We start from the raw sequence: 24,451 nt of genomic DNA, 5'->3' as shown, positions 1-24,451 counted from the left end.
AAAAATATAGCTCTATGTGAAAAAAAAACCCTAATACTTTTGCCTATTTAATGTCTTGGACGAGAATAAACACAAAGACGACAAAGAAGCGATATTTATGTTTGGTGCTTTTTATTATTTGATTGGAAACTTTGCACGAAGCGATATATCATCAGAATCTCAAATTATTGCACAATGTTGGGAAACATTTTAGAGGCCAATCACCTGCAATTCTTCAGCCAGTGTTTTGCGGTTTTATTGCGGCCACTATTGAAGACAAAATATTAATACAGCTGATTAGCTCAAAGTTGTGGCTGAACATATATGTACCAAAATAAATTATTAGCTTTTTGGTGCAAATAATCCAGTTACAAAATTTAGCAACAATTTTGTTCAATGAAATGCAGCGTGTTCCTTTTTTGTTTGAATTTGACTTCAACACACTACGAAAAATATATATATATTTTGTTTAATGTAAATTTCTCAGTACACAACTTTTTAGTTGAAATAATATAATAAAAATAGAAAGCTTTTATACATAAACACTTTACAGTGCAATAAATAGAAAAACCTTAAAATAAATACTTTACAGCAATACACAAGAATAATTTGAATACAAACAGTTCTACAACGTTAAAAGTAATTGAACTTTTACAATAACATTTTCTGGCAGCTTTTAGTCTGAACTTGAATTCAACACAAAATTTCAACAATAACATCAAACACAAAACAATAAGTAAAAGTTTCTTGCTAAGTTCTAGTTCTTTTTCATAAATATAAGTTTGAAAAATAAATTGTTTTTTGTTAAAAATTAATAATACAATTTCTTTCATCCAATAACTTCTTCATCCATAAATAGAAATCCTCGTCATAGAAATCCTCGTCATTTTACTGTGTAATAGATACAAAACATTTACAACACACTTTTTATAGTGCAATAAATAGAAAACCTTTTTATAAATAATACTTTACAAAGTAATACATTTTTTACGAAAACAATTTTCCTGAATAAATATTTTGTGTTATTCAAGCCTGCTTGAAAATGATACCATACTGCGTGTATATTATACGCTTCTTAAGAAAGCATTCATACTTTAAAGGTATTATACCGGAAGGGTAAGGATACAAACATTGTTGTTAAAGTTTAGCATACAATCTGGATGATTTTGAAAAACAATTTTTTAATGAAATATTTCCCTCTGAAATGAAGTCATAAACTGTATATGAATACCTACAAAAACACAACAGGTCATTTCTGTTTTAAAACTTAATTAACAACTTTTTATAAATATGTTTTTTCCCCATTATTTTCACAACAGCCCAAGTTTGAACAGGTTTGTTATTTCAGGAAACCATGAACACTGTCTCTGACTATTTTGTCACATCCACTAATCATGCATAAAACCTTTACAAAATATAAAATTAAATCAAGTTCAAAATCTGAAAGAACATTTGCTTTTAAAGCTATACCAGTGCCAATCCTCACGAAACAAATAACTCACTCTGAAGTACTGTCAAAAAAGGGAACTACCATTCGAGGGACCATACAAATCATCACTCCATATTCAGTGCCAAGCACGAAAACAGCTTGCTTATTTTACACATGTTAATAGCAAAATGTCATGCCTTGTGACTAGTTTTTAGCTAAGTAGGATTTGAAACTTTGCATGGTGGAAGTAAGATATAGAAAAGTTTGCGGTAACACCATGTAATAACTTTTTTTTTTTTAGTTTTTAGCTGTTGTTTACTTAGCATAACAATTGAGTGGAGTCTTGGCCGTTAATATGATTTTACGAAGCAAGGATTTGTTTTGCTTATTAAGCAACATTTTGTGCTTAAGCAGCTCTATGAAATGGGGCCCTTGTGTTGACCCAATATCATCAAAAGTAAAATCACTGTCCCACCATTTTGGGAGTCAGTGTTCCTGTTCCAGAACTTCCGAGTGTGTTCGAGGTAAAGCAATTGCAGTCAGATGCACACCATATCTATACAGGGCTATATGAATTACAAAATGGCAGGTAATTTGGCAGATTACTGTTGCCATTTCATTACACATCAAACCCAACAGGATGTGTAATGTGATTAGGAAACAAGAATGTGGAAGGAAAAACCCCGAAGAGGGGAAACAATGCAACCAGGCAGGGACTGAAGACCCAATCAACAATCCAAGGTTCTGGTCCTAGGTTGGATTCGAACCAGGGTCCACAGAGGTGAAAAGCAGGGAAAGAAACCACAGAGCCAACCTGTGTCTTAACGAGAGCCAAATACTCAATTTCATAAAGCACAACAATTCAACCTAAGATGAGGTGTCCCAAATGAAGAAGTGGTTTACATTGTGACATTAAACTTTTCCACTGAATTATGATCAAATCAATCTTAGCTCCTAATAAAATCAAGCCAAGATTCTCCGAAAGCACAATCAGTTTAATATAGCAGTCCTTAACAGAGTCAATCAAAACATACAGTATACTTTGAATGGTTTAGCTTAGCTCAGTAGTCATGCAAGCTGTTGGCGTTTATTAAATACTTTATTTTCCACCATCATCTCGTAAGTCCAGTGACAACCCCGAGTGCAGCGTTCTAGTATTTTTTGCAGTGGGGCCCCGAGGCCTGGGTGGCTAAATACCTGGAGGTCAGTGACCTGGGGTCAACAACCTAATCAAGTGGATGAATGTTCATTTCAATACCTCTCATCATCAATTGATGCTGGTTCCTCCTCCTTTCTCCCAATGCATACCTCAATGTGCTCCAGCAGCTTAGCGTGGCCCTCTACCGAAAACTCCTTCAAACACTGAGGGCACTTCAAAGTCTTCTCCAGGACCTCTCTGGGTTCCATGATGCAGCCCTGTCCTGAGGAGACGCCTGACATAGATACAGCAGCGTCTGAGCTGGTAGTGGTTTCGACAGTCTCTCCTTCTGTGATTTCTGGGGTAGCTACTGAAGATTTGGATAGAGATTCGCTGATACCATCAACTTCGACATCACTTGGCAAAGTGGATCTATAATCTGGGACATCCCACCCTCTGCCACCGACTCGTGCACTCTGTTCATTCGGGAGGTACTTTCTGTAGAAGTGATTGGGTTTTGAGGGAGCTCCTGTGTAGTTAGCATAGTGATGAGTATATTTTGAAGGTCTGTCAAGCAGCCATTGAGTTTCTGCCACTAGTTCGTTAACCTAGGATAATAAAAAATATTTGCTGTTAGTAAAAAACCTGTCCGTGATGTTGAAGCAAAGATAAGAAATGGCCAGTATGTACAACAGCTTCCTACCTACAATCTTTTCTAAAGCGAATACACACAATTCATGGGGGCCACAAGGAAGGGAATAGAATTTTAACATCATGAGGTTTGAGACTTGTAATTTTTCACCACTTAAATGAGGTCTCTTAAAAAAATGGTACATCACCAGACTAAGGGACCATGGATAAATTAAGAACGCGGTGGCCCTCGGGAAGACTCGTTCCAGAATGCGGTTGCTCCAAAATTGACACATGGCATTCCAAGGATGCACTAGATTTTGGAAGATTGACTGAGGGTTTTTAGATTTCTAAAGACTTACCTCTGCACGAAGAGCTGAAATAGTAGTTTCTGCATCATCAAGACGTCCTCTCAATCGCAGTTTCTCTGTCTTGACTTTCTCAGAATCGGCCCTCTCTTGTCTGAAGTCGTCCATGCAAGCTTCAATCTAGAATACAAACAAAGAAGAAAGTTAGGAGCAGGTCATTCATAATCATTATATTCTGCAGAAATATTTCCCGATTTAAATACTTCAAAAGATGATAAAAGTGGTCTGCCCTAAGCTTGATTTCCACAATCGAATTAAGCATAAATTAATCTGTGCACAAAATCACTGACAAAATTTTGAACTGATTTGGGGTTGAACAAAGAAAAAATGACAAGAGCAGGAATGGGAGACATTGATGCGCTAGGTGGCAGCAGACTTACTAGTTAAATTTCCATTGTTTATGTAGTTCTCAGCTTGCGCACATTACCGAGAACAATGGGTTTTACCTGGTAAGTCTGCTGCCACCAAGCGTCCTGAAAGTCTCCCATTGAACCAATGTTCTTTGGGTTAATGTACTGGTACTCTTCTAACTGAGCTATCTACCACTGCTTTGGGGGGTTATCCTATTTTGTCAATATTCTGTAAAAAACAAAAATGTTTAAAAAATGTTTTCCTTGAAATTCTGTGCACAAAACATCTTAACCCGAGTTATGTTTCATCAAGAGTATACAGTCACAACACAAGCATTGAAGTTGCACTTTAAAAAAATCATCGAAAATCGCTAACAATCTCGTCCAAAATACTTGGACCACATTACAAATAACCATACCATCCCCATTCCCCCTGCTCAATGGTGTTAAGCTCAGCTGGAGCGCAGACTGCGCAGTGAGAGCCAACATTGACAGGGGGCGGGGCCCAATGAAATATGGCCGGAATTGTGGTCTGTAAATGATCAGCATTTTGATAGTCAAAGTTAGATTTACATACCTGAGCTTTGAAGATGGATATTCTCTCCTCTTCATTCCTCCTTCTCTTTGATTCACTTCTCTGCAAGGATGCAATGTACTCATTAAGACGTTCAATTTCATCTTTAAGTGTGTATAACTCTTTCTCCTTCACAGCCATTCTTGCATCCATACCTACATCCTGACCGGCAGATGAGGAGGATGCAGCGCAAAACTGCTTCTCAGAGTTTGCAAGTTTCTCCTGCGAGACCTGTCTCTGCAGCTCCGAGACGCTCTTCTTCGTGGAGGAAAGTTTACTCAGGAGATCGTTGTTAGCCTCGTGGAGTTTGACGATGTACGCGTCACGTTGCTCATCATATCTCTGCCAGTTTCTGTTCATGTCGATAACTTCCCTGAGTTGAGAGATGAGCCGTTTGTTTTCCCGCTCAAGCTGAGCCGTCTGGCGCTGACTTATTTGGAGTTGATCGATCGATATCATGTTGGGCAGGAATTTTACCGAGTACTCTTCTGAAGGGTTCCTCTAAAACCAAACAAAGCCAGATAGATTTTGATTAAATCAAGGTTTATAGATACCATGCATAATACTCAGCATAGCAATAGCCAATAGTGTATTTCATTACTTTTGCGGTACTAGATATAGTACAGTAGTAGTACCATATTGGCATACAGTGACAGTGCACATGTGAACATAGTCCCTCATCCATGCGCCCTGCAAACCAAACCCTAGTTTTTTGTTATTATTTCTACACCCCTACTTCCTGTCCAACACATGTTTCTAACCAATTAACCATAGCAATATTGGACGTGAACTGAATATGAGGGTTTGTCAATAAGGGTGTGGGAATATATAAAATTCCACCAACTCCCACCCACACAATCAAGGGTTGGACTCATCAGTTGTATTGCACTATCAATCATCTATGAAGAGGTACTACTAGTAGGCATGGAACAAGTGGCTTATGCTTTCCAACTATCCTCCAAAAGCTTCCAGGAAAAAAATGTTGTGCCCATCTGGTGCGCACCAAGAAAGAGCGAATTGAATGTCAACAATTAATAACGAGTAGGCTACGTCGCAGAGTACCAGTATGCCAGCAGTAGTCGCAGAGCACCAGGCCAGTACAAAGAACTATTGATTGAGTATTGGTCTACCCCCACACTTTTTTAAATACAACAATATTATATCCCTGAATTTCTACCTCCATTATGTCATGTCATGTCATATGGTCAGATATTTATCAGAACTACACTCGAATATCATACTCGAACATCAGAAGTAAATCATCGTCCGTTGTCACTGTCGTAAGGATAGGTAGAAATGTATGGAGGCTATTCTAAGTTTGGATAACTTTCCGTATGGCGCCACCACTTTTTCACTCATTTAGACTTTTAGAATGATAACAATTCTTACCAGTTCGCCATTGACAGTCGACGTAGCAACGTCCTTTCCTAGTGTCGGACACATTGTCGATAAATAAAGTAGGTTCTAGGCCTAGTTGTAAAAGCTTGTAGTCACCGAGAGAATTTACTGTAGGTTTATTAATTACTGTTTTGTTGACAAACTGTGTCGCACACACACCGACCGATGTATTTTATACGAACTACACGTACGTACATGTACGTGACGTAGCAACCCGGTTACGCTCGCTACTGTATGTGAGAATGTGCGAGAACGCACGTGAACACAGCATTAAATATCACGGCTTGGCTATTATTGGCTGTCAGGCTAAGCTGCTATGGTGATGACGTAATTTCTATAAATAACTTACTGGGTGGTTTCCATCCAACTGCTAGTGCTACTCTGGCATTAGTAATAATATAACAAGTTTTTATTGCGCAACAAGAAAGAAATGTCAAATAACTTGAATTTATTGAGTCGAATTGTTTAAGTCGAAATAAGCTGTCAAAATGCAATTCTTTATAATCATGATAGAGATTGACACATCAGACTATTTTGGGGGTCAGTTTCAATTTACATTTTATTTTGGTTTCTTAATTTCACACGGGAGCAAATTGCTCATTATAAATTTCATTTTTAGGGCTTTTAGGACAGGAAACGCTCAGTTGTTTGAAAGATGTGTGGGCAATAAACACCGTGAGGCATCTCATTTGCAACTCACACTCAATATATACCGCATGCAACTTATTTATAATTGAAGCGAAAACGTACCTACTGGTTTCTTGAGTCCGGAGAAAATATTATGATAAGATGTAAAGGTGTTTTTATTGGTTCTGGTATAGGTGAGCAACTGATCCTCTCAACGAATTGAATGTTGTGATGTCTCATATTGTCGTTTATGGGTGGGGCAGGAGCGAGATGGGCGATGGAAAATGATAAATCAGAAATGACTAAACTCACACCAAAACTTTTCCATTGACTCGTGACTCAATATTTCCCCAGATTTATCCCGAAAAGTCAACAATATTTCAAGAACCAGACATTCGAATTTTAATATCGGCACTTACAACTTTTCCAAAATAAACCACAATCTTCAAAGTTGTTTTATAAAGTTCCTCGCCTTTCGATTCAAAGGAAAGAATAATCGGATGCTGTCTATAAAAGAACCCTCAAAAAATACCTTCTTGAACATTACCACCACCCACAAGTTGGGGAAGAAACATAACTGGTATAATGGGTATTTTTATACTCTTATGTATAGGGGGAGGGTTGCCCCTACCCTCCCCTACCGCTCAAGGCGCCTTCAGCGCTTGAGCGGTATAGGGGGCACTGGTATAACGGGTACAATTTGTTTTAATTTATTGGAAGTTTAAAGTCAAATCACAGGTAAAAGAAATACATCCCAACTCTTTAAAATACTTTGGCATTGAGTCTACATACGCCTCTCTTAATATTTATGCATGAGGTACGTCACAATGCTAACTCAAAACGAGGCGATGGGCGCAGCCACTGCAAGGGATGGGGGAAGTGCGCACATAGCCTCATTTTGGGTAAGAATTATGACGTCATGCAGAAGTATTAAGAGATGCCTATACCGGATAGAACCGCCTTCAGACGCGACAAGAAACGCCCCCGCCCACCCCCAAAGTTCCCGTTACTAATATAATAAAACACCCTTGTGTCACAACGTCACAGCGCAAGTTTGGAATGTGCGAAAAACCTTTAAAGGCAGTGGACACTATTGTTAATTGCTAAAAATAACTATCATCATAAAACCTTTCTTGATTACGAGTAATGGGAGAGGTTGATAGTATAAAACATTGTGAGAAACAACTCCCTCTGAAGTGAAGTAGTTTTCGAGAAAGAAGTAATTTTCCACGAATTTGATTTCGAGACCCCAAGTTTAGAATTTGAGGAACGAAAGCACACAACTTCATGTGACAATGGTGTTTTTTCTTTCATTATTATCTCGCAACTTTGATGACTGATTGAGCTCAAATTTTCTCAGGTTTGTTATTTTATGTACATGTTGATATACACCAAGTGAGAAGACTGGTTTTTGACAATTACCGATAGTTTCCAGTGTCTTTAATTACATCAACCGTATATGGCTACTGTTTGTACCATTGTTGCACACAACATTCAAAGTAAGAGTTGAACTTGTTGGAAACATAACAACCAATCGTTTGTAGGTATTTCATATTAAAAGTTTGCAGAAAAAGTTGAATTAATGATTAACACGTTCTGTTTCTAGGATTGAGTGTTTTACTTTAACTCGGCCGGCCATGCCAACCAATTCGGTTTGTTTATCAACAATGGAAATGTCAATAGTTATTCCATGGTTATTCTAATATAATAATGGCTCTCGCCTGAGTAAATAAAACAACACAGAATTGAACACAATCCAATACAGGCCTATAGGACGCACCCAAGAATAATATAATAGGCTTCAATTCAAATACCATGCGTGCCAGAGGGACAGAGTCACGTCAGCAGTTTTTGTGGTTGTAGTTTTTTTTTTTAAGAACCTGAAAGTTGAAACCACCCAAAAGTGATTTAAGAATGAAATTCACCTACTGCAAATAGTTTGTATTCTGTATTCGACGTGGAGGAACACGTATTATGTCTTAAAGACATATAATGCTAACAACAATGTTGGGAGAAAGGGTCCGATGAGTTCGTCTTCATTTGGATGAAATCGTCTTCAAGTTGTGACATCACAATTTTCTATATACTCGTACATGTGAGAGGGGGTGTCGCATGCAAATAATTTATGTCCGCTTTGCAATACTATTATTATTGCATATGCAATATCGGACAGTATTGCATGGCGGACACAATTGCATCTGACAAGGGCGCACACTCTCTAAACTTCCTATCCATGATAACCAATGCTAAAACACTTCAATTAGCACTTTAAACATACTTTAAATGTCTCTCAGTCTCTTGAAATTGATAGCTTGTATTTTCTGCATCTACACTTCATATATTTTTCTTTTTTGCAAGTCAGCCGTTTGTACATAATTCATTATTGTTGCTAAAAATAAGCCTATCTCTAGAACACGCCCGAAAGTGCTTTAACATTCCCAAACCGACTTTCTGCCAGTTGCCATGAGCACATACTATCTTGTCTATGCCTAATTAAGACCAACATTACAAATCTCTAGAACTAATTATTAAACTATAGAGACTCAATTAAGTGTAAGTCATTTCTACAAAATGGCGGCGACCCAATAATTATTTAATTTTTTTTATCATTATGTTTGTTGTAGAGGTCCCTATACGTGAGTCTGGTTTCAGGTAACGAACCTTCATCAGTGTGCCTGTTGTTGTCTTTTCCAAGTCCATCAAATTTGGGAAATTATCACTTTCATGCACTCGCGTTTTTTACGCTTTTTTATTTTGGTTCAACAGAAAACTTAAGGTAACATCTCTATAGTGGACTGGGAAAGGACAACAATGACACAGACCAGAACAAAAGAAACGTTCTTATTATACTGTAATTTATCCTCTGATTGTTGTGGGTGTATTTCGGGGTGTGTGATTTGGGGTGTGTTGTGTTTTTTATTGATTCATTTATATATAATAGCTGGTCGTTTGATAGAACGCTATTATCATTGAATAATTCAATTAAATTTAATTAAAACTCATATTCATTCCAACCTCACGAACATTTGACATTACATTAACCAAAATAGATGAATTTAAAGAACCAACTGAAATGCATTTTTTAAAAAGTTATATAAAGGCAGAAAGTTAAATTAGTTGGGCTTGTGGTGAGATGCCTGATTGACAGACAAACAGATTAATTATGATTAATAATTGATAAACGATAAACAAAAAATCACGAGACCCATGCATGACCGTGTCACCGTGATACCGTGTACATGTAGTCCGTGACTTGGCTTTTCCGCAAAGCCATCTTTAGAACTGTTTTTATTTGTACTCTGCTGATTTCGCAATCGCATGCCATTATTCAGAGAACTTTGACCGCGTCACAAAGGGATCACAACAAAAGATAGGACGATCGATAACTGGGTTATAAACGGGTGAAGGTAAAAACCTAATACCATTTCTCGTTCCCGTTGCTTCCATTTTTCACGACCGCCTATGAAAAATCAACCAGACATAGCCCAGGGGATCGCCCATCTTGGATTTCAAAATGAAAAAAAATAAATAACACTTAGTTTTTGCCTACCCTTTTTAAAAGAACCCGGACGCAAAACTGTTTTTTAGTATTTTACCTGGCCCCACGTACATAGTTATACAAACGAAAAACAAGAAGACAAAACACCCAACTGGCAAAATTCTCATCATTCTTGAATAAACCACGGGGGTAGAAATTCTACATCCGTGACTACCTAATGACTAAACTAAATGGCACTCTTGAGATGAGGGGAATGGGGAAGGGTCCTTTTTGAAGCACGACGTAGGGCATGCTTCAACATGAATTGCATATTTATGGCATTTGCCTACTCTCTGCGCCAACATTGTCCCTATTTGGACACATTCCATCAGTCACTTCAGGAACCGGTATACCGTTTCCAAAGATACTATACATGCATTCCACGAACTGATAACGTATGCGAGTGCGTCACAAGAGGAAACTACTACGCACATAACTACGGAAGCTGAAAGTGGGCATCTACATTTTCGACAACTTCCATGATGGTGTAGTGCTTTAATTTACATCGGATACATGTAACCACATCAACTCTTTCTACGCGTTGGGTGGTTCTGAAAAAAAAAACCAGGTGTGGTACAACTCCTGTAAATACATATTGTCGATGTTGTACGTTATCACATGAAGTAGACTTAAGAAAGAAGCAAACCATAAAATGTCTATTTACGCGGACAACATTGGTAAAATTTAACACGAACGAACTTGTTGTTCAAGCTAAATCTTTCATCAGAGTCACGAGAAAGTAGTGGAAATGACAAATAGATTTCTATTTCAAACATCGGGTTTAGACACGCGAGATCATCAACAAAGCTCATTGTTTTAATACTATTTCTCAAAAACCGCTGTATTTAAAGCAAAAACAATTTTCAGTTTTCCACCATGACAATCTACATGTAAACTTTTACCTTACCAATGTTGTGATTCTTTATAGTGCAAGTAACTTGCAGTCTTTGATAGTTAAACATTGTTTATTGACCCCTTGCACAACGCGCAACGCACTTGAGCCGCTCCGCCATTTTGGAGCCGAAATGTATACATTGTAGATGCATGCATGACGCGCAATTTGTCGAGCTGCATTTTGCGTCTGCAAGGGGCCAATGGGTGCATAGTACTTATCGGGATTGCCGTGCTTTGGTGGTGAAGTCAAGCTCATTCCGTACACACTTCAAAGCTACCTCAGCTTATAAAAAACAGTCCATCGTCCTCCTTCGCAACCGCGTCAGTTGGAAAAGAAACCAGGAACATCTGGGAAACAAAATCGCTATATCTTTTAAAATGTTTTTTTTTTTAGATGGACCTACTTTGTCCTAACTGCGTACAATCAAAGAGAAAGGAGTTTAATGTTCTTTCTTCAACAGTTAATAAAAGGTTTCTCTGAAACGTTGTTTGAAGTGACGGCCCTTTCCGGACACCTCTGATACAAACCGAAGTTATGATAATATTTTATGTCTTGAAAACTCTCGAGGCAAACTTACACACTTGCTTTTTAGTCTTTTGGGTTCAAGTACAAATACGTATACAAAAATTATGGGAAATGTACCAATGAACGTCAACCTTTTGATGTAACTGGAAAAGTTAACCAAGCTTTAAAGCAACCAGCGTTTCCTGTAACCGTCCATCTTTTGTCTTCGTAGCACACAGCTATATGTTACCATTAACGCCAATAAGCTCCACGCTCTAACAAAAAAATGGAGATATCAAAAGTTCTAATCGTCAAATAAAGTCAATAGAAGGCAATAGCATTTTGCTGTTCAATTTTTTTTTCTACAAATATTAGTTCAATGATCGCATTAAAATATCATATTATTGTTCAATCCAACAAATACTTGTTTGTTTAATGTGGCATCTGGGGTTCAAACATAGAGAAACACTTTTTATCATAACTATAACTCGGGAAAGTACCGAGTATACAGTGCTTACACATGTCGGTGTATATGGGCAAAACCAAATAAATAAAACAACAAAAGTGTAAACTGCCAATTTTCCTTTGCAGCGGATGAAATGATAAGATAATTAGCTTACAAGTTCGAAAAATGAAAGTGATAATCTCAAAAAAGATATCAACAAAGACATACAAGATGATGTGAGAACAATATCAACATTTTTACCCTTTTTAATTTATAGATCAACCAACGTGTGATCTAAAAATGAAACTTTATTTAACAATAATGATCTTCACTTACGATTTTATAACAAGAATTTAAAACACGAACAACAAATTAACATTGACATAATATCAGGAAAATGAAATCTGATTAATGAATAATAATGAGATAAAGTCAACTAACATAAATTCAACAAAGTACGACTAATATAAATCTTTCTATTTGCATTTTTGGACAACATTTTGTACAAACTTTATACATTCACAACATTACAAATCAACACAATATTTAGTGTATTCTTATTTCAGATATCACATTGTTTGGTACAAAGAGATTTTAACACGTCCTCGGTGGTATATTATTTTTGGAAAGATTATGTGCTGCATGTTTCCGTGAATCATCACATCCAAGCTCTTTGACCCTTTTTCGTTTTTGAAACTTCAGAAAACTGCTGCAACATAAACGGCCCTCTTGCGGTTCGGCAGGTAATCACCAATTAGTGTTCTTTGTCATCACAGGGACTAATTGTTTATGGCTATCCTCCGGGCAGATGCCCAATGTTTGAATAACCACTGAAAGACACTTGATTCTCGGAGAAAATGTCATGTCCTAAATTTATTTTGACTTCTTCGCCATTGGTTTTCAAATCACACTTTTTCGCATGCTTTGCGAAGTTAATGCAAGACCAAATTTAACTCAAATATCTGTCGGGTCTCTCAGATATTTGGATAAAATTAGCAAAAGGGAAAAGAAATTACTGATGTTTGTTAAAACGCTTTGATAAATCAGGGCCATTTTAACATTATTATGTACATTCATACTCTAAAAAAAAAAAAAAAATTAAAATAACTGTTGAAACAAAACTATGAAGTGAGGCGAGCTCACAAACATCTTTTCTGACCATCAAAATTGATAGGTGTAAAACTTAATGGACTCCCGGATAAATTCAGCTTTAAGATCACTCATTTTCTAATAAAAAGGGAAAAACAAAATTACTGACGGTTGACAACGTCACTGTGTTCGATACCCATCAAATGAAATTTCAGCAAACATCCAAAAATGTTCACTGAAGTCACATTTCAAATAGTGTGGTGGTCTGTACATTTTTGTGCGGGATATTCTTCGCTCATTCCCGAAATTTGATGGTATTCAATCGAAACGGCATTGAAGATGACCTAGTGATTGTTGCAGAAATTCCTCTGTTTACATTATGTAAGGATCCATTTGTTTATGATGTCCTAGTTTCAAATTATGCTTTGAAAGAGTATCAAAAACATTGGCATTTTACACCATTTTTGCTTCAACACAAGGTCTACAGAGACTTGTAATTTCCACCCTCTTTCATAAAGACTCTATCAATTAGAAATTGAGTGCATTACAAAGCTGAATCCGACATTGGAGCCCCTCTTTAACAAAACTAGTAACAAGACTAGACTACAAAGGTTCAAATTAACTTACACCTTGTTTGTTAATACAAAATTATCAAAATACATATTATGCTACATGTATTCGGGTTAGAACGGTCCTCTTTAAAGGCAGTGGACACTATTGGTAATTACTCAACATAATTATTAGCATAAAACCTTTCTTGGTGACGAATAATGGGGAGAGGTTGATGGTATAAAACATTGTGCGAAACGGCTCCCTCTGAAGTGCCATAGTTTTCGAGAAAGAAGTAATTTTCCACGAATTTGATTTCGAGACCTCAGATTTAGAACTTGAGGTCCCAAAATCAACCATCTAAACGCACACAACTTCGTGTGACAAGGGTTTTTTTTTCTTTTACTATTATCTCGCAAGTTCGATGACCAATTGAGCTCAAGTTTTCACAGGTTTGTTATTTTATGCATATGTTGAGATACACCAACTGTGAAGGCTAGTCTTTGACAATTACCAATAGTGTCAAGTGTGCCATATATTATTATAGAAACGTTCTGCTTTCCAATCATATTCAAGTAAGGTAAGATCTCCATCGTCATTTCCCAGTAGCATTTTAATTCAAAATATTTTGTAAACATTTTTGACCCTCCTACTCTTGGTACCATGAAAATCAATGTCAATGAATACCATAATATTGCTGGGTTTTTGTTCATTTTTTGGTAGATGATCAGTGTTTTTTACGATGGTAACACAAAGTAATAACAAAAAACTTGCTCATAAATATTGCACATAACTGTAAAATTGTACATTGAACAAAGACAAATTGATTAGAGCGGGAATTGAACCCGTAACCTCCGTGCCAGCCCTCTATCAACAAAACTATCTAGCCCTGTTGTTGGTGGCCTCCCTTAGTTTGTTCAGGGTGCCATTCAGAAGCCATACAACCGTAATCACCAGGGATCACACCTTAGTGTACGATACAACCTGGGAAGCGGCATCAGCAGAGGGATCACCTTAAGGGGATGCGACTCTAATAAATTTGTCTTTGTTCAACCCAAAGGTATAAATCTATCTCCAGTCAGTTTCCCTAGTGGTCTACGACTTTATAGACGGAAACACAGGGGGAATAGGACGTCATGTTGTACTCTACGAAGAATGTGCGGATGACAAGCAAACTGCCATCCAAACTTTCTGGTAAAAAGACACACAATTTCGAAGAGTACCGCAAGGCCTGCCTACCCCATGTTTCACTAATTTTGTACAGCATCAGAATTCCCCCAGGTTTGAGGCCAGGAGTTTCATGATGTACAAAATAGAAGTCAGTCCGACCATACACCACTAAATGAGCAGAACATCACCAGGTACAGTGTACATCAGTTTTTCAGCGTACTTTTCATATAATTGTTATTTCCTGAGCATTTTTTTCTGGCCTCAAAAGCCTCAATGACCTTCAAACTTCTTTGCTCATTGAAGAAGTAACATTATTGCCATCATGTCTATCGTTGAAATATTCACTTTCATTTTCTACTCATTTTAAGGTGAGACTAATAATACTGTAAAAAGGCTCTCAAAATATAAAGACGAAAAAAAGAAGTGTGAGATTTTCATCGAATTAACAACAACACACAATTCTTTATAAATAGACAAGACTTCCCCTCTTCCTAAACAACTAAGGCACATCCACAAAGCCATCCTTGCATTTCATTACATTTTCAAAACAACTCAAAACCAGACGAGAGTCTTCTGCGTGGAATTTAACCAAAAGATTAATTTCAAATGCCAACATAAATTGACCGTAACCAATAAGTCTCATCAGAAAATGAACTTTCAGAGCTTTTGAACAAGAGTTTCTTCTTCAAAATGATAATCAATTCGAAGACAAAAATCATTTTCTTCAAGTGTTTTGGAAATGTATTTTGATAACAAGTTAGGCTTGATCCGTGTTTGGTTGTGGCTTATACTGGTTTTGGCTTACCATAATGTGGCTTACCATAATGTAGCTATAGCCAAGTCAAATAACAATCTTAGCATAAAGGTCATGAAAGCCATTAAGTTGGTAGTAATAGCCTTACCGGTAAGCAGCTTTCATTAAGATTTGGGCTTGGGTCGACCTTGTGAATGTGCTTTACATCCTCACCAATATTACTGAAGGCAGATGGTCACATGGTGCATGAAAGCCGAGTGATCTGTTACAGCGAAACTGGCAGGACAGCGAGGGCATTGTAGTTGATCCCCGTCATCGTTGAGTTCGTTCCCAGATCCGTCGGTTACATCGAAGCCGTCAGTTTCGACGTCGCTCGGCAGCAATGAGGCCTCGTAAGGGTCTTGGTAAACTGGTAACCCTCTCGCAATAAGCCTCTGATTAATTCATAAAAAATACAGGTATTCTATAAGTTCTAGCACACTGAATCTAACATTTTCAACCAATTTAGACGTTATCTATAGAACTATCACTACTGATTTATTCAATACATTTATGGATCTTTTGATCTCCACACAGATGTAGTTACGGTAAAAACTTCAAACTAAGTCAACAACAAAATTCATTTAACATACACAATACTATACCAACTTGATGACTGCACAAAAACCAGGCAACATCTATATTGTACACACTCCAATACGAGAACACCAACCAAATACATCAACACAACCCTAAACTAATAGCAACTGTTTAAGTACGACTCCTTATTCATATTTCTAAGATTCTGTACCTTGGGTATAAGCAGTTGAAACAAAAACGACTTCTTGTGGAATTTAAAGCTTCGTGTACAGGAGATACTTTTTGAGTCTTTTGTGTATTTTATGTCTTCTAGGCAGGGAGAAACGATGGCTCTAAAAAGAGCAGGTTCTTCTCAGAGGTAATACTTCTCCCGGAAGAGAACGGTTGTTGCACCTGCAAGCTCACTAATATCAAATCCACACCATGCAAAGCTTCAAACCTCACTTGCTGTCAGCCAATGTCTGAGCTGCTATTCGTTTTTCCCATGTCTGTGTTGCTGTCATTGTTGTCCATGTCTGTGTTGCTGTCATTGTTGTCCATGTCTGAGTTGCTGTCATTGATGGCCATGTCTGAGTTGCTGTCATTGTTTTCCACGTCTAAGTTGCTGTATATGTTGTCAATTTGTAGTCATATCCACGTATTTTTGTCAATTGAAAAAACAAATATTTTTAACTTTTCTACAGAAGGTCCGTATCGGATTGAGAACTAAGGCCATCTACGCTACTCATCATTAAACTTTTCTCAATTATGTAAATATATTTATTTCTAAAATAAACCAAGTGTACTCTGGTCACATTACTATACAACTTCAGTTTCTGTATGATCAATCATACAGAAATGGGCCAACAGCCACAAAGCGATCGGCAGTCAATGTTGCGATCAACGACTGCGTACTTTTTCTCAGACAGTAATAAGAAAGAAGTGTTGCTTACCCGTGGTTGTGGTTGTTGTGGTTGATCGTAGTAGTGACCCCTAAGTCCTGTGGACGAGCCAGTGAATCTTTGGATGTTAGCAGGGGGTGGAACCTGCAAAGAGAGGCATCAACCAGTTTGATTACTGATAAGGGATAATCAAAGATAAGGGATTTGAGAGGGATCAATAAGTACGGTCATACGATAGCATACTAATTTTGGTTTTAACCCCTGATACAGTACACCGATGTGTGTTAACTGTTAGCACTGTGTACTCAGTACTTACCAGAGTTCGGTGGAAAACAAAATCACAGGCATATTACTCGCGTGAGATTCGAACAAACTACCTCTGCAATTTTAGAGCAGTGTCATACAATGTACTAACTAGACCAGTGAGACTGCCCGGTAGCTAGAGGCAGTTCGAAAGCTATGTTTTAGCAGCGAGTATTGCAAATGATAGCATTTATGATTGTCAGACTGATTTATAGACACAACTATGAAGAGCGAAGTCGCTTACCATGTTTTGGGATTCTTTCAACCGATGTCTCAAGATGTCATTGTTCCCTTGCAGTCGCTCTCTGTCTTTTCTTTCTTGGTTGAAATCTTCTTGGTAGACTTTCAACTGGGGATGAAAGGTAATTAAAGATCGTGTCAAAGTCAATTGCATTTTGATTCAGGATTATCCAAAGCAACAAAGCTCAGAGCTAAAGGCCTGGTTTAACACATAGACCCTGGACCCATGCCCTCTGGTCTCGACCTTAGTGCCCCCTTCAAAACTTCCCATAGACTTTGAGAATTTCCATTGGAAGTGCCCTTTGCTGAATGAAAATGGCCTTGCCCTCTCAAAGATGAAAACCCAGGCCAGAATCTATTCTGGATTGTCAATGTTGACTGTTAAATATAACAAACTTAGCATATCTTTGAGGGTCAAAACGTCAGGCCATTAACTATTTGTTTGCATTTATACCACAAGTCCGTTGGGTTGGTAAGCAGTTTGCAACAGATCATTCTGTATTTCCACTAACATAGTATTATAGTAAAGCTTACAATTACACTGGGATATTATTTGTGTACCTGTTGTTTCAATGTTTCAATCATATCTTTGTCTTCTAAGCGTTGAGCAACCCCTCTCTGTTTCTCAGTCGTGTGGAGCGTAACCTTCAACGTTGCAACCTGTTCTTTCAGCTCAATCACCTCGTCTTCCTTCTGTACCAGCTGCTGCTCCAAAGACATGACGTAAGCATCAGTGTTCTTCTTCTTCCCAGCATCCATCTTCTGCAGCAGCGTGTTCAGATCGTTGATGTTCTGCTCCAAGCCTCGTACTTGCTGCTCTAAGACGGTGATCTTAGACTGCTGCTGCTGGTTGGTCTTGGTGAGTTTCACGACGTAGGTTTCACGCTGCTCGTTGTATCGTTGCCACCTCGTGTTCATGCCAATCACCTCGCGGAGCTGGTCGGTCACGCGACTGTTCTCTTTCTCGAGTTGTTTGACTTGCTCCTCGCCGATCTTTAGTCTGTCCGACAGGGAGACTCTACTCTCGTCTTCAGTTGACATCTGTGGAGCAAAAACCATAGGAAGATTAAAAAGATATTGATAAATAAAACAGTCTCTCCATCTTGTACCAACAAAATTATTTAAAAAAACATTTATAGAAATGTATTTCTTAGGCACACTTATCACAACGACCTTAATACTGACATATATTGATGACACTTGGCCCATGAACTGTATGTAAAAAAAAAAGTATTCATTTAAATCAATATAGTTTTTATTTCGTAATATTTCAGGAAGGGTTGATGACCTAGCGATTTTAGCCCAGTCTTTTTTAAAGGTTACATAAAAGTTATTTTTAGTGATGTGGTTTTCACTAAAAAAACCAAAGGGAATATATTCTTAAATCACTCCACCACATTACATGTATCAACTAAATAACAAACAACTAAATGTACAATTGATTAACATTTGACACCTTGTTTGTTATGTTGAAATGTTTTTCATGAGGGAAACCACGTCCTGTTGTTTACAGGAATCTCACTATTACCATTTCATTGTACATTAGTGAAATCGAACGTGTAGTTTGAGCAACTTGTTCGTTTACCAGAACTTTATTTTAAATCCGTTTGCTTATTTTTATTGCCTCAGTCCAAAATAGCTTAAGATGACTGACCTGGGCACAAAATCCCATGAAAAACTGATAAGACTAACAATTATAGTTTTTCCCCAAGTAATTCCCAATAACCATGCTATAACCACTGAGTCGATAAAATCGTCATTAGTTGACTAGATTATTTGTGTGCTTCAATTGACAACTGGAAATAAATGTACTTGTAATTTTTACCATCATAAACAAAACAATGTAATATCAGTTGTAAAGGGGATTGGTCGTCATACGTGTAGCAGGCCTATGGTAATGCATGGAGATATAAACACTTAACGTAGTTACTGAATGCACACCAATGGCTGTAATGGCAGGCTCGCATGGAGTATGACTATGAGTAAAGTTCTACTTATTCCATGTACAGTCACAGGACTGCTATTATCAAGATGACAGTCCCCCTTTAAGTAAAAATCCCATGCCTGTTTCATGAATGTGTTGAAAACACCACGCCTATTTTATGTATTTGTATACAGATATGACACACATTAAATGCATGCAACTCATTGTGTCCTGTACAGTCAGAGTGTGTAACCATAACACAAGGAAACACAACCATGATTATTACATTAACTTCCTACGCAATAGATGTATTGAATCAATTCAATTCAAGGTCTGTTTAGCCTGTTACACTAGATGGTGCATGTAAGCTGCAACTGCCAAAAGGGTTATTGATTTACAATATGGCGGATATGTGGTGTTCCTACTGTACTGTATTGTGGACACCCAACCAGTATATTTGCACAGTTGCAGATATGTGCAGACATCTGCATTAGAATAAATTATGCATAGTAGTGCACTGTTATGGTGCACCCGCTGTTACAGTGCTGTTCATTAAAATTCACTCGTCTATTTACACAGAAGCAATAGCACAGCCCCTATTATTCCCTTATTATGAAAGAGGCCACTGAAGTTATGAAAGGCTGTTATGTGAACCTGTTTTATAGGCATTTTTGGATGATTTGGGAATGGATCTTTACATGGGATAATATTTTCACAGAGGGATAAACAACCTACCCAGATACAAAACCACATACAATACATTTATATGAAGAATTCTTGTGAGTATACACTATACCAAGTCTGGTATTGTACCCTTACATAATGGGAGACCACCAAAAAAGTGGCCTTCATTCCCCGCGCTTCTCAGAATGGAGACAAAGTGCTCAGCTTCCTTACACACTATGGCTGCCCCTTTAAAATGAAAACCTCATCCCATAATATGCACCACAAAAGGTCAACGTATGCTAAATTATACACACCCAAGTGAGCTGCACAGAAATTGCAACCACAGGATTGGCTAATAAGCTTCCATTGTGCTGCTATTGCGAAATACATGCAGCTATCTGGAGGGGATTCCCCATTTGGTTTCGCAATCTCATTTTGGAAATTTGCCAAGGTTGGTTAGTGATTGATTGCAAATTTCCAGGACGTCTAGAAAATTAAATGAAGGCTCAAAAAAAAAAATTACCTTCTGTGTTAGTTCTCTCACAATTCTACTCTCCATATTCTTGGCTTTCTCTTTCCAATCGGCAAGTTCGGCGCACACTTCTTGATGTTTTTTCTGCGATGCTTCCAAGTCGTCTTGAAGTTTTCTGGTCTGGGGCGTCAGAATGGTGCACAGGGTCTTAAACTCCTCCAGTTCACCACGAATCCGATGGTAGTCTTTCTGAGCATCTCTGGCTTCCAGTTCTACAATTCTGGCATTCTTACACGCTAGGTCCTTTTGTAAATCTTGTAATTGCTTATCTTTATCTGCATCACTCTGTAAAGTTTTAAAAAAGAGGAGATTGGAATTTTCATTAAATCCTTTTGTTCTTTTTCAGTTTTCACAATAATGCAAACTAACAACTAAATTACCATGCAGAGGGCAATGGGTACTTATTTATTTCATCTTATTTAACCATGGTAGCCTCAAGGTTGTCAATGAACTGTTCTCCCTGGGAACACGGCCTTTTGGGAACCCTGGATGCATACTTTTAAATTCACTGCAGAATGAAATACAAAAGCAGCTAAAATTTACCTACAAAAACAAAGAGGTAGATTATTTTGTGTAAAAAAAAACCTAGTAGGAAACTTTGCTAGGAGTTCTGTGTTTTTACTAATAAGGCAAGCTTATACCAACTAACCAACAAAAGTAACACCCAATTTTATAGTTTTTTTAGGGGGGGGGGCAAGAGAATCAACAATTTGGATCTTAAAGCACATTCAGCAGAGTGCCATTGTTCCAGATGTGCAGCTATTGTTTTAAGAACAGGATGCCTACTCGATCTCTATTTTTACTTCCTATTGTTATTGTATTTAAGCAGGGTCCAGGCCTGTGGAAAAGAGCTGCATACAGCAAGTATATGGTATTTTATACCAAAGTGCTGTACGCACAATGATTTCCCCCAAGAGCATAAACACCATAATTTCCTTGTAAAATATCTATTGTAAAAACCTTCAGCTTAAAACTTGTTCCTGTTAGCATCATGTTTCTCACACAAGCCACATAACCGTAAAGCCACACAATACAGTTAATCATTAATTGTTAACAGTGTGCATTTTGGACCTCACCAGGTGAAGTCCTGTTCAATATGACAATAAATTTTGAGAGTATTGCTCAACTCCAGGATTTACTGGGGGGAATTCCCATTAGGCCCCGCATTGATTGTTAACTGCCAATTCATATTTGAATGTAAACAACACCATTCATAATCATAAACCAAACAGGCCAATCAAAGGAGACCACAAAGCGTTACCTCTTCACATTTATTGCAAAAAAAGTTATTGTGACCATACAAACTTTTCAAAAAGTCGAACGAAAAAAACAAATTACATCATCACACAAATTTTTCAAGTCAATGAAAAGGGAGTGGTATGAAAATAATTACACAACACGGAAAGATGAAACTGAAATCCAAAGCGAGAGTCAATTGGTTATGACTACTTCTGTTTTGTCGTTTCGAAATAAAAAGAAAGATGTAAAACTAGTCTTAGAACCTTCCAATAAATGTAAATTGCACATAGCGCGTGCACACTAACATTTTGATTGTCAAAATGAGGGCTTTTCCACCCTGAAACTAAGCCCTGCAGTTGCTTTGAAGAAAGTTTTAAATGCAGAAATTTAGGTACTTTTCACTTGGACATGTTCAGAGTATTACTTGAAAAAAAGTCATGGTAGTAGCAGAATTTGCTCCTTTGTATTGTTGACATAGTCAGTCATACCATGGAGCTATTAACAGCAAGGCTGAAGATGTCAACAAATTTTTTAAGGAGTACAGCACCCCACTTACTGGGTTTGGTTTTATTTACTTTAGCTCAAAGGTATATTTTTACTCTTTATTAAGGTCCATATATAGCCAGCCGCCGATTTCACCAAACTCTTCCTAACTTAAGATTATCTTAGGACTTAGAATGGGTTCAGTTCTGTATCCAAATACGTAGGACGCATTGAACCCATCCTAAAGTTAGGACAGGTTACTCGTCCTAACTCGAGATAGGATTAATCTTAGCGTTTTGTGAAATCAGCTGCAGGTACCACACTAGCACTACTACTACTGAGACAGTGTGTATGACCAATTCCATCAAATTTGACCTGCTGTTAAGACATTTCAAGAATGAAATTTGAGTTAAAGACACCGGACACTATTGGTAATTGTCAAAGACCAGTCTTCTCACTTGGTGTATCAGCTCTGCATAAATAACAACCCTGTGAAAATTTGACCTTAATTGGGCGTTGAAGTTGCGAGTTAATATTAATGGAAGAAAAAACACTCTAGCCACTGGACGTTGTGTGCTTTCAGAGGCTTGATTTCGGGACCTCAAATTCTAATTCCGAGGTTTCAAAATCAAATTCAGGGAAAATTACTTCTTTCTCGAAAACCACGTTACTTCAGACGGAGCCGTTTCTCACAATGTCTTATAGTATCAACAGCACGCCATTGCTTGTTACCATGTAGGTTTTTATGCTAACAATTATTTTGAATAATTACCAATACTATAAAAAAAGTATAATATTACTGTGTCCACTGCCTTTAAAGCCTTGTGAGAATTGTCGACTACAGGCTACAGCAACAGCTGCCTAAGTTGAGGTAGCCGAACCCACAAATTCGGACAAAGCCTAACAAACATTCAAAAGGTTATTATTTAATTACAAATGCACACACATAGGTCTAAACAAAGCTTTTGATTTTATGCTTCTGTGGCACTTTAATTGTTCACAATTTAGAATAAGACTCAAGTATCAATTATCTTTTTAACCAAAACCCAGTGATACATACTAAAATAAAAAATATACGCACCTGTTTTTGATAACTTATTCTAGCATCGCCACTCAACTTCATCTTCAGCTCTCTCAAGTCCTTCTGCAACTTCCCATTCTCACAAATCAAACTGTTGATAAAAGTACGATCATGGCCGGGAATGAAAATTTCATCCTCGGCCAAGTCTACTGATGTGTCACATCCTACCCGGTGAAGACGACTCTGTAAATTACTCACGGCTTTGTCTAACTTGGCATTTTTCACTGTTGTTTGGGATAGTTCATCTTGGGTCTTGCGTAAAGAATCACCTAAAACCGCAATACCTTTAACTCTGGCTTTTAGACTTGCATTTTCAGTATAGAGTTCCTTCATGATATCGTCTGATAAAGGGCAGCGCTGGCAATCTTTTTCCCCATAATTATCTGATTTAGCAACAAATTTAGTAGAACCACAAATTGCCGATAGTTCTGATACTGACAAAGACTTTAAATGTTGAATCAGTTGTGTAGCGTCAGAGTCACAAATAAAGGCCACGATACCACCATGTTGAAATTCTTTTTTGATTGTATCCTGACTTGTTCCATCTTCTGAATTACCACTTCTTTGAGCTTGTTGTAAATGTAATTCAGGCTGAACAAACTTAAACTTTTTTGATCTCAGTACCTCTATCATCTTTCCATGACGGACATCAAACTTCTCATGTTGGTCATGACGTTTGGTCACAATCGCCACCTTCATGCAGATCTCCCCTAGGTCAGACTCCAATTCCAAGACGTGCTCTTGGATTTGCAACGCACGCTCGTGCCCCAACTCGACCGTGGTTTTTGTCATGTCACCTACCGAAGACCGACGCGCTCCTCCCCACTGCAGCTGCGGGCGCTCCCCGCTTGGGCTGCCTTTCTTCGCATCACACTGCCCAGAACTTGACGGCGACTCATGTTGTTCGATGGCGTCAGACATGGGCAGCGTCGCAGGGTTGTTAGGAGAGCGAGGGTCCACCATTGGGGCAGGGTCTTGACGATTCAATAGTTCAGCCATTCTAGCACGGGAGTTGATTTGAAGCTATTCAAAATACACACACTTTATCCGAAAAAGTCTTATCAGTTTTGACGATGATGCTGACGA

The 24,451-nt window shown here is 37.8% G+C and overlaps 2 protein-coding genes across 2 annotated transcripts; both read right to left on the bottom strand.

Annotated features, from left to right (window-relative positions):
* Window positions 1–1,771: 1,771 nt before the first annotated feature.
* LOC117295069 (centrosomal protein of 55 kDa-like) lies at window positions 1,772–6,089 on the bottom strand. The gene is made up of 4 exons (XM_033777644.1): window positions 5,858–6,089; window positions 4,472–4,969; window positions 3,539–3,664; window positions 1,772–3,154 (listed from the first exon to the last, which is right to left on the bottom strand). Exons 1-4 carry the CDS (start codon window positions 5,909–5,911, stop codon window positions 2,660–2,662), a joined length of 1,173 nt encoding a protein of 390 aa, XP_033633535.1. The 5' UTR covers window positions 5,912–6,089; the 3' UTR covers window positions 1,772–2,659.
* Window positions 6,090–15,420: 9,331 nt separating this feature from the next.
* On the bottom strand, window positions 15,421–24,450 carry LOC117294616 (TNFAIP3-interacting protein 2-like). Its single transcript, XM_033777111.1, has 6 exons — window positions 23,366–24,450; window positions 20,554–20,847; window positions 18,002–18,481; window positions 17,445–17,549; window positions 16,949–17,041; window positions 15,421–15,871 (listed from the first exon to the last, which is right to left on the bottom strand). The coding sequence occupies exons 1-6, from the start codon at window positions 24,362–24,364 to the stop codon at window positions 15,656–15,658; spliced, it is 2,187 nt and encodes a 728-aa protein (XP_033633002.1). The 5' UTR covers window positions 24,365–24,450; the 3' UTR covers window positions 15,421–15,655.
* Between the last annotated feature and the right edge of the window lies 1 nt (window position 24,451).

Source organism: Asterias rubens, chromosome 9 (genome assembly GCF_902459465.1).
Source record: "Asterias rubens chromosome 9, eAstRub1.3, whole genome shotgun sequence".
Lineage (NCBI taxonomy): Eukaryota > Metazoa > Echinodermata > Asteroidea > Forcipulatida > Asteriidae > Asterias > Asterias rubens.
Note: the sequence above shows the minus strand (reverse complement) of the source record. Positions and strands in the feature narration are given on the sequence as shown.

Excerpts from the sequence above, each read along its gene's own strand:
- LOC117295069 (XM_033777644.1), bottom strand. The coding sequence starts at position 5,911 with ATGTGTCCGACACTAGGAAAGGACGTTGCTACGTCGACTGTCAATGGC. Across the intron at positions 4,970-5,857 it reads CGACTGTCAATGGCGAACTG|AGGAACCCTTCAGAAGAGTA; the intron begins GTAAGAATTGTT and ends GTTTGGTTTTAG. Across the intron at positions 3,665-4,471 it reads TATCCATCTTCAAAGCTCAG|ATTGAAGCTTGCATGGACGA; the intron begins GTATGTAAATCT and ends TTTGTATTCTAG.
- LOC117294616 (XM_033777111.1), bottom strand. The coding sequence starts at position 24,364 with ATGGCTGAACTATTGAATCGTCAAGACCCTGCCCCAATGGTGGACCCT. Across the intron at positions 17,550-18,001 it reads TTGAAACATTGAAACAACAG|TTGAAAGTCTACCAAGAAGA; the intron begins GTACACAAATAA and ends TTTCATCCCCAG. Across the intron at positions 15,872-16,948 it reads CACAACAACCACAACCACGG|AGGCTTATTGCGAGAGGGTT; the intron begins GTAAGCAACACT and ends TGAATTAATCAG.